This window comes from Gymnoscopelus microlampas (genome assembly GCF_963454915.1).
Source record: "Gymnoscopelus microlampas genome assembly, chromosome: 1".
Taxonomy (NCBI): Eukaryota; Metazoa; Chordata; class Actinopteri; order Myctophiformes; family Myctophidae; genus Gymnoscopelus; species Gymnoscopelus microlampas.
The window spans coordinates 28,166,382-28,179,172 of NC_139962.1; the positions used below are offsets into that span (position 1 = coordinate 28,166,382).

At 40.4% G+C, this 12,791-nt stretch overlaps 1 protein-coding gene across 3 annotated transcripts; it reads right to left on the reverse strand.

The window, feature by feature from the left end:
- Window positions 1-1,017: 1,017 nt before the first annotated feature.
- Window positions 1,018-12,465, reverse strand: eif4g2a (eukaryotic translation initiation factor 4, gamma 2a). 3 transcript variants are annotated; one of them, XM_084074324.1, is made up of 23 exons: window positions 12,297-12,465; window positions 10,722-10,829; window positions 10,495-10,560; window positions 9,596-9,664; window positions 8,979-9,113; window positions 8,380-8,482; window positions 7,906-8,037; window positions 7,755-7,821; window positions 7,513-7,664; window positions 7,321-7,431; window positions 7,001-7,183; window positions 6,259-6,291; window positions 6,048-6,153; window positions 5,747-5,913; window positions 5,535-5,645; window positions 4,957-5,082; window positions 4,762-4,863; window positions 4,429-4,644; window positions 4,010-4,268; window positions 3,208-3,412; window positions 2,669-2,892; window positions 2,407-2,528; window positions 1,018-2,264 (listed from the first exon to the last, which is right to left on the reverse strand). In XM_084074324.1, the coding sequence occupies exons 4-23, from the start codon at window positions 9,610-9,612 to the stop codon at window positions 2,199-2,201; spliced, it is 2,637 nt and encodes an 878-aa protein (XP_083930450.1). In that variant the 5' UTR covers window positions 9,613-9,664; window positions 10,495-10,560; window positions 10,722-10,829; window positions 12,297-12,465; the 3' UTR covers window positions 1,018-2,198. The 3 variants fall into 3 exon arrangements, with proteins under 3 accessions (XP_083930450.1, XP_083930449.1, XP_083930448.1); XM_084074323.1 differs by lacking the exon at window positions 6,259-6,291 and having other exon boundaries at window positions 6,048-6,186; XM_084074322.1 differs by having other exon boundaries at window positions 6,048-6,291.
- Between the last annotated feature and the right edge of the window lie 326 nt (window positions 12,466-12,791).

Genomic DNA, 12,791 nt, shown 5'->3' on the forward strand with positions numbered 1-12,791 from the left:
GCCATCTTTTCATGACCTCCAAAAATCTGTAAGGCTGTCGTTCATAGTCAATTATTCCTGCCATAATTTAGCTCTGCTCTTACCAGTGTTGCAACCAGGGCCAAGCTTGAAAGTTTTACATTGAGGCTAATACGGAAGAGACAGTTCATACAGCCGTAGTTTCACTGTTTTATCTCTGCTGGTGTCAAAGAATATTCTCTCAATGAGAGCGGATGGGTTTTTGACAAACTTTAGCTAATACACATCGTCATAAACACTATATACCTCCAGGCGCTAGTTTAAAGTCTCCTTTCAATCATCTTGATATACTAAATGATGGTCCCATTACTTTAAAGTAGGCTATGCTCTAGGAGGGGGCCGGATGATTTGATTGACAAGCTACACAACCAATAGCATTCATTCCCCGCCCCCGCTCTTGTTTGACATGCTACCCAAATTGATTTCCGGTTCCTATTCCTGGTCACTTTTTGGCATAAAGGTGGATTTCCAATTCCTGAACAACCTGCTTCATTTTCGGTCTGTAGAAACCAGGTGTGGCTTGGTCCATCTCTTTTATAGTCTATGGTTGCAACTGACCAATGTAGATTTATAGAATTGATCGCATGTCTCAACTAAAACTGACTTTACAGCCTCAAATTTACTAAATGAGCATTTATAGGATCTAATTTCAATGCTATAACTAAATCAGAAAGTTACACTGCCCTATAAAGCCACAGTGCAGGAACTACGTTTGACACATTCATAGCTTAGTCAAATCAGCCATCATGAGTCTGGGGATGAACAAAATGTGCCAAAAAACAAAAATGACCTATTTGGCTGGCCAGTTGCAACACTTTGATTCTTTGCATAGTTACTGCACTTTAGGGCAGTAGTTGGAACTACATGAAAGTCAAAGTTCCAGTTGCATTTCTCCAGTATCTGCCCCAGGTTACACTCAAGCAGTATTAACATATAGAATATTTGCCATTGTCAGCACACGGTGTGCCTTTGATGCAGTCTTGAGATCAAGAAACCAACTCAGTTGTCTGTTATCTTTATTGAAATTGGGCCATAGTGGTACACTTACACATTTCTTAGCACTTACAGTAACACTTAAATATAAAGTTTCATTGTACAGTTTGATAATTTGATGTTTATAATTAAAAACAATAAATATCTAGATTAGACAAATATGGCAAATTGGCTTAAAATTTTCACACAAGGTGGAAAATCTAAGTATCAAAATCAAATTCAGTCCATATCAATTAACTTAAGCTTAATAGTATGAGCTGGAAATTGTTAAAAAGAAACAGACAAATCATGGCTAATTGCGAACATGTTGCCAATGAGGAATTCAAGTATCAAAGTTTAACATACAAGCGGAGGTACAGACCGACATGGGGTTGATAAATTAACAAGGCCGCATACTTTCGTTTTCATCTCTTCCAGCACATGTGTCCTACAAGCACTTAAGGACTGAATTGATGTTCCTACAATCAGGGTAAATTATGCAAGTTAACCAGGCTATTGATAAAGACATGCAGAGTCCAGACTCTAGGCATTTTCTTTTGAAATAGGCTGACAGAATTGAACTTCAAGCACATGATGCCCATTTACAAGGAGGTAGAAACAACTAGCCATTAAAGTTATTGTCAGCATGATTACTTTAGGATTATATGCAAGAGCAAATATCCATGGATGAATGTATAAGACTATTGCAACGACTCAAGTATGATGAGCAAAAGTGCATCTCAGCAACACTTCTAATCAGTTAACACAAATACAAGGTAAAGTAGCAGGGACAGGCCCTTTGCAATACGTTTGTAGTGGTACAAAAAGGTTAAGATTTCAAACTGCTACTACTGTATGTGTATAATGATCTTTTCTTTAACACCGTGACCTAGAGCAGAGCAAGGAGGGCAACAGAAGAGAAAAAAAAGATGTATTGGCTTAACATGGCAAAATAAACCGTAACAGTTGTTAGATTACACATCTATATATGGGGAAGGTTATGCATAATTTATTCTCCATCATCAGTCGTATAAAAATAGCTGATCTACAACAACGTCGTAGATGTGATGCATTGCATGCAGATCTGCCATTTTCATCACCGTTGTATGACAAAGTATAAATCAGGCGTACGGGTGGAATGGGGCACAAGGAGAAAAAAAAAGCTGTCATTAATCTCAGCTTCACACCATAAGGCTTTGGCTGGTTCCTCAATCGGCTTCATCTTCCGACTCCTCTTCTTCAGCTGTCTCCAGCCAGGTGAGCCACTGGTTCACCTGCACCAGAAGAGAACATCATATCCTCAAAATGTAGGTCAATGCATTGTGGGGAAGCATGAAGCAATAAGCCTAATAGAATTGCTGTGTACCCACTGCCAAACATCAAAATCTACCCACTAAGAATGTCAATAAAACATACCTGAAATAATGCTTTTCCCTTTCCAGGAAACTCTTGGGTAATATCTTCTTTCCATGCAAGGAAGGCTTCTTCTTCAATTATTTCCATATCATAAAGGTTCACAAAGTAGCGCAGTAACATGCCTGGAGGGAGAGACATAGCAATTAAACCATCGCACAAAATCCATTTAACAGTCTATACACTGTTGGAAGTCCAAAACACACAGAGAACAAATAAATACTCATGTCCAGACTGCTATAGGATTAATTAGCCTTGCACATACCTTTAGGGAAAGCTTTAGCATTGCAGTGGACTTGCAGGGCATAGAGGGCACTGACTTGCAGGTCAGTGTGATCGTGCAGGAACTTCTGCATGACTGGTTTGAAAGCCAGCAGCAGCAGCTTCTCTTGATCAAGTTGTTCCTTGGTGGGGGCTGCAAGCTGGTCTGCCTCCTCCTGGTCCACCTCCTCGTTAGCATCTATCTCATATGCAATGTACTGCAGGAAGCTGTTGAGGGTAAATAATGAGTCTGAAGAACAAAACTATGATGCTTGGTTCAGGAACAGAATAGCTCCTTATGGTTTAGGGGTGCAACAATTGATTTGGGAAGAGAAAACAACAACTCTACAAGCTCACAATGCATTGTGCACGCCACGTTGTGAGCTTGTAGAGCAGCCATTTTAGTATTTTTACACAACACAGTACATGCATCTTTGATTTGGTTGATTAAAAATCTATATACACGTTTGACTAAACAAAGAAATAGATCGACAGCATGTTAAAGTACAAGGCAGATGGAATTTAGGACAGAACACATTCTACCTGGTCACAAGGATGTTGACAAAGCCTTTGTCAGTGTGAAGTTTAGGGGAGATGTTGTCTTTGATCCACTTGTAGATGGACTGGGGAGAGGGGTCTGTTTGAATCTGTTTCAGCAGCTCTTTCTCCAGTTTCATCAGAGGGAACAGAAAGCTCAACCCTTTGCCCTCCAAGATCTCCAGCATCCTGTCCTTATTTTGGTCAATTTCTAGGGGAGAGAAGAAATTATCAGTCATATTATACCAGCTTGTGCCAAGCTAAACCCCTTGAAAAGTACCAGTACTTCCATGACTCTTGCATCATTAAAAAACTGTTAATTACCCCCCAAAAAAATTAATTAAAGTGCCTTTCACATCTAAAGCTCACCACTCTTTACAGGCACAAACAAGCCAACACCCAACTGTAAACAACTACTAGGACTCGCCATTGGCTTCAAGGTCGCCAACGAGGAGAAAGTCATGAAAGTTACTACTAGCACACAACTAAATAGACCAGCTTGCTCCACAAGCTGTAAAAAACAAAAATGCACAAGAGGCCGAGATTAAAAATGTATGGCTACTGAGATTTTAACTTTACAGGTTTTTGTCCATTATATTGAAACATAATGGGCATTGTGACATACCCATGATAAGTGACAGCTCATTGTGACATGCCCATGACGGCTCATGTAAATGTCTCACATTCCATGTCAAATTTGTCCCAGCAGTCTGAGGACCTGATTTATATAGTTGTCTACATTGGGATCCCTAATGTTGACAATCTGTACTTGAATCTCACTGTAGTGACTGAGAAGGTTTGGACATACCAGGCAGCATCTTCTGCATGTTGACCTTGCTCTGTTGGAACAGATCAGTCAGCCACTCACGGTCCTTAAGTTTGGCCGTTTGCTGAAGGCAGAGCAGGAACAGAGGGAAATGGGTGCCATTCTCCAGGGGATGGGCCAGCTCCGCAATGCTCACCAGCTCTGCAATGATCGCCCTGGCTGCAAACTGAGCCAAGTAGGACTTCACCAATGGGATATCCACCTCGATCTTCGGACACTGGTCAAGGACACTCAAAAACGCCTATCAAGAAGATGGTATAGTTGTTTTAGCAGTTGCTGTGACAATTAGTTAAACATTTACGGATTGCAGTGCACCCAATTTAATCAAAATCTGCAAAACACCAAAGAATACTTCATATAATGTTGGCAGGTTAAGCAACAGCCTGACTCCCAAGGCTTACCTGCATGAAGTTTTCACCAGAGGCAAGACCCTCAGTACGCAGAGCATTGATCAAAGTGCTGGCATCTTCCTTGTCTTCATCAGAGCGATCAAGAGAGCAGATCACGATCTTGCTCAACATCTCAGGCAAAAAGTGTTTAGGAGCTCTCATGTCCCTCACACCATTGACAGCTTCTTCAATGTTCTTGTTGTTAAGGTAGTCTGTCACTATTGTCTCCTAAAATAATACAGAATAGTAATCTGTCACTATTGTCTCCTAAAAGAATGCAGAATATCAAATGCATCTTCTGCACGAAATAAACATAAGTGCAAATTCTGAATCTGAAGAACTTACCGTCATTTTAAGCAACTCTTCCTTTGTGGGAGGAGGTTTTTTGTTGGTCTTTGGTTTTTCCTGAATAGGAGGGGGGTTGGTTTTCAGACCCAGCTGTGGAGGCTGCCAAAGAGTAGCAAAATGTGTATGTTTTAGAGACGGATGAATTCATATGTTATGGATTAACGGGGTTGCATTTGTTTTCCCAGTCTGTACCTGTCCCAGTGGAGGAGTTTGTGTGCGTTGAGGTTGAGCACTTGGAGGAATCATGGTTGGTATCTGTGGCTGCAACTTTGGCACTTGGTTTTTATTCATAAGGAATGTGGCTGGTCTCAGACTTATCTAAAAGGGTTAAAGAAAGTACATAAATAAGCTTTTGATGTAAATCAGGAGCCATTGTTTAGGAGTGAATGTCAGTTACAGGTGTCATTCAACCGCATATTCAAAATATATGGCCTACAAAGCAGGGCCTTCAGCGATGTACACAAATGTTTTAGCCACGTATGCCCTATTTTGAAAATAATTGTTCCCCTTTCCTCCAACTTTTTAAAATAGATCATCTATAAGCTCACGGTACATCAATGCGTTGTGAGCTTGTAGATCTAATTTTGCAAACATGTTTATCAATGACATTCCCAAAATAGGGATGTCAGGGTTAAAGTTCACCAGTGCATACTGGAGTACTGTCCAAATGCCAGTAAAAAAGCAAACCATGCCTTTACACGCTACATAATAAGATACAATAAATAATCACATGGTGATTTAATCTACCGTCAACAGCAACAGTGTTGTACCTCATCAACATTGAGTCCTTTCTTGATGAAACGTGGAGCCATATCCTTGTTTTGAGCCTGTTGTTGCATTACGTGATTCTGGTTCTGGTTGTAGAACGGCAGACTCTGTCCCTTTGAAACACATTTTGAAACATTAAAGTGTGCTACGACAGTCGTTTTGTATTCTTAACATCAACCAACTGATGTAACTTCACTTCTTAAGCAGTATTTACTTGATTTGATTTCATGAAGGATTTGTTGCCTCCCATGTCAAACTGAGACTGGGGGGCAGGGGCAGCGTGTCCACTGTGGCCGTTGAAGAGTGGGTTAATGCGATGACGTCCCATGGTGGGGGAGTAGCGATCCTGAATCACCCCTGGACCTGTGCCAATGCCACATCCTATGGAGCAAAGAAAATTAAGGAAAAAAAGTTAATCACTTTCCATGTACAATAAAGATTATGTAAGATTCTGTGAAAAGATCAGAAGCGCAAATATGGTACATTTTCTGTTACCGCCTTGGGAGTCATCTTACCAGGCATTTGTCCAAACATATCAGCCAACCCGCCAAGAGTTTCCCTGTCAAGTTTGAAACGTTGTTGTAGGAAGGCATTTTCCATAAAGAAGTCAGTTCTCATTCCCTGGGCCATTGGTGGAATAAAGACACCCAAATCCTGCAAAGTACAATTTTGCATCCATTCAGAAAGACCCTGGGCCATTTGCGCCATTTGCATCCATTCGTTAACCTGGGCCATTGGTGGAATAAAAACACCCAAATCCTGCAAAGCACAAGTTTGCATCCATTCAGAAATACCATATAGATAATTGACTTTTCTATTAGTAAAACAAAAGCAGTGCTAAACCTATACCAGAGCATCATTTTACATATAAAATCATTTGACAAATAAATGCATTTCAAATACATTTGATGATTTAAGAAATGACTATACAGCCATTCTTACACCATGAGGAAGGCTCTTCAGGGTTTTTAAGTGTATTATATTTCGTGGAAATTTCTTTAAGACTGCATTGTACAATTTGTGTGATCTAGATGAATGCCCAAGACCGCAAAAATATCTTGCATTTCAGCCTCTATAGAGGCTAATCTTGAGCATTTCTTATGGTACTTGGGTTTTATTATCCATCTTAACATCCGTATGGGTTCATGTTGGGCACAAAATATTTTTTTTGTACTACAGGCATTTTCCCTCAAATTTATGTTGATTGTTGTCACCATTTAACTTGCAACCCTGAAAAAGGCTCCCTTTAGCAGAAAATGTGTGAGGGTAATTTTCCATCTTTGCTGAGATATTAAAAAAATAAAGCTTTGCACAACAGGGTGCCTTGAGAAGCCAATGTCCCTTTAATAGTAGTCAGTTTACTCAGGCACCATGATGGAAAACCCCCAGGCAGCAAATTCTGACCAATAAGACAGACTCTCTTTGGAGAGTCATCTAAATCTCTGACATTATATTTATGTAAACGAACCTTTGATGCATCTTGACGAATCTGGTTAATCGTCTTTGGTCCATTGTCAATAAAAGCTTTGCGAGGCACCCAATTGTTCTCTCGCAACTCCACGGTATCCTGCAGCAAGAAACGAATCCTCGCAGGCAAGTCCTTGTTGTTCATTAAGGATCGCATGCGGCCAAAGTACTGATTCATTAAAGACTGAAAAGAGAAAGGATTCATCATGAAATGTAAGAAGGAATTTCCATGAAATGTAAGGAAAAGGAATTTTCAAGATTACACCTTTATGCAAACTATGCAGTCTGAATGATTGCCTTAGCCCAACTCTGAATAATTACCTTAGCCTTTTCATGATCAAGCCTAGGCCCCACTGTTCTCATTATCTGACAGAGGCATTCCAAATCCTCCCCCATATCCTTAAGTTGGACTCTCTTCTTCTTTTCCAAAAGCTGCAACAACGGTATTTGTTTTAGGCATAGGTTAAAACAACAACTTCCAACCTAAAAATGTCAACAGTGCTCTTAACTTACTGTTTTGATGCACTTATGAAGGATAGATTCATGGATAAGATCGTTTTTGCCAAGTTCCCCAATGAATTTGATGTTGCCGAGCATCTTGAACTTGGCAATAGTGCGCTGCTCCTCTTCCTCATTGGTGAGAGGGCCATCATGTTTTTCATAGACTGTGGAAAGACATGTGGAACAACAAGTTTAATCCAAGGAACAAGTCTATTGACTTCTGACACAGTATGAGATGCATCTCATTTACCCACTTTCAACATTTTTGGCGCGGTTCTCAAATTCATCTTGAAGCTTGGAAATCAGAAGTCTCCTGAATGTCTGAAAACAAGAGTACAGTTTCAAGAAAGGGTCTAAAATAGTTGTGATGAGACCTAATTTTTCCACAAATAATGCAATACTTACGGTACTCTGCTTTTGTGGCGCTTGAATGTCTGGTGATGGGCCGTCAAAGTTTGGTGCCTCCTCTGCCAAGCGCAGACATAGCTGAGCGTATAGTGAACTATACTTAGGCTCTTCAAGGGCTTTGTCAACAATCTGAACGAAGAAAAAAAACACAACTGAACATACAGGTTAACAGTAACACATGAGTATACATGAGAGCTGGGCTCAAACCACTTTTAAACCACTCGTTGACATGCACATATAATATAAGGAACACATTCTGGTTTTGACCATGTCCGGTATTCATTTGAGATTGATCCATATCAGCACAATTTGGGGCCAGATACTCAACGTGTGGGCTTACAATCATCCACCAACTCAAATATGGCACATATGTTGTTACAGGTAGTTTACACAAAATTAAACTGGCTGTTAGCTCATGATTTGACTGGACTTAAATTAACCCTACTGAGCTACAGTAGCCACTATACTTACCAGCAAGATGACTCCTTTTAAGACCAGTTTTGCATCTACACCCACATTCAGGAGCTCAAGGCATAGCTTGTCAAACTTCTCAGGGGTCAGCTTATTAAGTATGCTTAAGGAGAAAAAAAAAGATAAAGCTTGTTCAAATTAGTCACAATAATAAAAAAAATCAAATCACAGGCAATAGGAATTTGTAGAATTATAGTCACTTTATGACCTCAGTCGAGATTCCAAGTGAGCAGGGGTGATACCAAAGGGTGACGTGAAAACGCTGCAGACTACTGATTGGTAAGAGAAGCGTCGCTATTGTAGCTTGACTTTGTTACAACAGACTCCGCTACAATGCATGGAAGCTTCTGACAGATTTTTTAAACTGACTGAAATGCATGGCCCATTTCTTTCCAAAATGTTATCAGAAACATTCTTTGTTACACTGTACAGGTGAATAGATGTCATTTCTTTCCTGGCAGCATTAGCCATAGCGTTAACACAGTTTAGTACTCTGCTAATGCCCAGCTACATTGACAGTCTTATCGGCAGTGGAAAGCAGATTTATGTGGTGTACAGTTAAGAGTAAATCTGGCATTCAGACGATTTTGGAAACATACCCTCTCACTTTTCTGAAGATTGCATCATGTTGTTCTTTTTCACTGGAGGAGGGGACCACCTCTCGTCTAGTGCTTCGAGAAGGTACCCATTTCTGATTCTGACCGCCAGGTCCTGGGGTCTTCCCCAGGAGCTCGCTGGAATGCACAAACAAATATGACCGTTATTAAAGTTTGTTATTCAGTTGAAGCTGGAAACACAATGAGTCATGTGCAATGTTCTCCACAACACGCATATCATTCTTAGCTTTCCAACATTGCCAATATTATTTTTGGACTCCAATCATTCAGAGAATTAGCTCAATCATGTCAACAAATTCTGCCTTTTTCACCTTTAGAGTCCACATATCAGCCATTTTGCTCTTACACGAATGACAAAAGAACAAAATGGCCTTCAATTATTGATTGCCTTTATGCTGCAAGCAGGCATGGCGCTGTGGCTGGGCCTAATGGGCCCCCCCACCTGGACAACTGACCCACCCTAAATGACTGTTGAGAACATACCTATACCACAGACATCATTCCTATTAGTTAACGACATGGGAAGTGCAAACTTTAATGGCCCAGCCAAAACTACTTTGGCCCATTACTCTGGCCCTTGCCTGATTTGGACCACCCACCACTTTGGTTTGCCCATCCAAATTGACAATCCTGGCTCCGTTACTGCATTCAAGCCTTGCTGACCAGTCCTGTTTTCAAGGGTGGAGAATAAAAATAAAAAAATAAAATATCGAATCATGTGGATCTTGGCATTTCCACATGGAACTGCATGGCTCCAATGTGGATCTTGGATTACATGTGGCCAGCCTGTGTCATCAGTCATCTATGACGTCAGTTGTCCATGTATGACTCCGAACTTGGGCAAGGTTTCAGCCCAATCAGAGCCTTATCGTCTTCCATTATAAAATTCAAGTTAAATATTTCAAAAAGTATAAAGCAGTTTTCTACGAGACTTAAACCATTCTCATTCAAATTAGATTAGTAGGGATCCAAAACCTATTTTATTGCATTCCGACTAGTTTTGTGTCGGCAAACGATCAGAGATCTGCACCTACCGATAACATTTTGGGTAAATGTTAAGTCAACATGGGCTAGACTCTAGCCCAGGTTCTCTGCTATTCTCTACCCACTAGAGAATAGCAGAGAACCCCTCTGACAAAACTACAGTAACTACTTTGAAAACAAATCATGAATATATTAAGTCATATGTAGGACCACAAGCTGACAATGCGTTGGACGCATTATCAGCTTGTAGATCAAATATTTTTTTTTAAATTGAAAAATCTTCCAAAAAAGTGAGGCATTTTAGAACAATTTATAATTGGTTGAACACAAATCTGGTGCATGTTGAAAAATCCAGAGAAATTGTGAAAATCTATAACAGATCTTCTCTTATGGGGTCCCTGGCATAACATATTTTCAGATGGGGGTCCGCAGCCTAATGCATATTAATTTGGGGGTCCTTGACATGAAAATGTCTGAGAACCACTGTTCTAGATGCAATGTTTTTTTAAAGCACCTGTTGCCGACAGTCTTGGGATAGTGCTGAGATGCACCCAGACCTCCTCCTCCCCCCGCAGAAGCACTGATACAGAAGGGAAAAAGGTGCTTGAGATGTTGGACTTTTCTTTAAACATGATATTGACTGTAAAAAAAAAAATCCTACCAATAGAATACAATATAATTGACCTCCTTTTGAGTGTGGGATACATGAGTCTCCAATTTAAATTATAATGTGCTAGATACCTTAAACGAGAAGCACCCCCTTCTGCGATCGCACTCTCCACTTTGGCGGCTTGACAAAGAATATCTGAAAAGAATAATGTGAAAGGGATGGGGCAGGAAAAAAGCGATCTGGAAAAAGAAAAGACATCAAATTTAAAATAGGATAATCATAGATCCTGCCAACTTGACTGTCTGCTGTTCACAGAACACACTTACTACAAAATCCACTTCTATGGGAGACCTGAGACATTAACACTCCAGAAATTCATTGCAATGTATTATTTAGGCTACAATCCGAGACTTATTTTAATGAATAAAACATTTAACCAACCTGTAGGGTAATGTATAATACACCTACCCATCTAAGCACATCTAAAGCGGTTTCCAACCATACTCTTCCTCAGTTGAAACATTTGGACCTGGTGTCGGGTAGGACATCTACTGTTAATTAAGCAGCATATGCACCGCCATCTTTATTGTAGTTCTCCGTCGGGGGGGGGGGGGGGGGGGGGGTGCAAGCGACCATGAAACTCACGGATTGTAACTTTAATGTGGCTACAAAGCGGAACGGAAGCCAACCGTCACTAGACATCATGGTACATCTATGGAGTGATAAAAACGCAGGTGGTTTCCTTTATCGTCGACATCAGTGTTGCCATGTCCGATTATTATAAGAGTCTTCGGCTTCTTTTTCTGTAAAAAATGCTTGTAAAAATTGGTAGTCGCGGTTGAGTGGGCTTGTTTCTAAAGTGTGCTTTCTTATTTAGACTTGCTTCCACATTTTTTTAATTGCCATTTTAATGAGTGGTTCTCATATATTTTTATGAAAATGTTGTGGCCAGGGAGCATTTGTGTTAGAATGTTCCAACAACAAAACAATACACATTTTATTACAAGAGTTGTAGATTGGCTATTTTCAAATAGCCAATGCATAACAGGTTTAAAATGCTCATTTGGCCTAAAGTTGATTATTTCAGGCTTGTCTTCCTGGACCTGGCTGCTTATTTCTCTCACAAAACATGGCAACATTGGTCGACATCTTCCGGCCGACCTAGCTATGGGGCTAGCCTAGCTACCGGCTACATGGTCACATAACATAACTCCTCACATAGGGCCGTTGTTTAATCACCGTTAAACGCAGAGGCTTAACCCGGTGAACCAGCATAAAAAGATAGTATAAATGTTTAATAACGGTTCAAGCTCTTTCGTCGTTAACATTCGACCGTTAACAGCAGAGCATGAGGAAGAAAAAAAAACCCGTCATGCGTTTAGCTATAGCGTTGCGACACTCCCTTAGCTAATTGTTCTGTGTGTAAACCACAATTAAACGTTTAATAAACACCACTATATTATATATGTATAGCCATTTAAGTCTTATTTGCCGAACTGGGACTTCTATCTCACAAAATATATCGTGTTCGTGGGTTTTTGTCGTGCTAAACTACACCGACTGGGCTAACCGAAAAAAAAATCTCTGGCCCGTTTTCTTTTGAGCAACCAAAGCTAGCTTAATGCTAACCGAACCGGCGGATACTAGCATCCATCCAAAATCCTGGAGGAAGAACACACACTTCATTATAATAAAACTATCATTACCTTCACCGAGGGAACGTCAGTGTAGCTGTTGTCTGGCACACAAAAAAGAAATGAATAAAAATAGGAAAAAAGAGATGAGGTGGTTTGGTTAGACGGTGGGTCAGGATGAAAGCAGAGCTAACGTTGCTAACAGAGAGCAGAGCTATAGCTAACAGCTACACCGGTGAGGAGAAGAAAAGAATGCTGACTGAAGGACTACGTCACCGGGTATTTATATGTGTGGGGGGAGGGGGAGGTGACTCACACACCGCGTCACATCACCCGAAGATAGCCGATGCAATTCAAAGGAAAAACACAACAACAACAAAAAACAAATTAAATTCAAAGGAGCTTTATTGGTATGAGAAAACATACGTTTACATTGCCAAAGCAAGTGTCAAAATATAATAAAAACAGTCGAAAATGGGGAAAGTATATACAGTTGGAGGGAGTAAACGGATACAGGATAGGTGGGCACTTATAGGGACATCTGGGCACCTCCAAGGGAAAATTGCC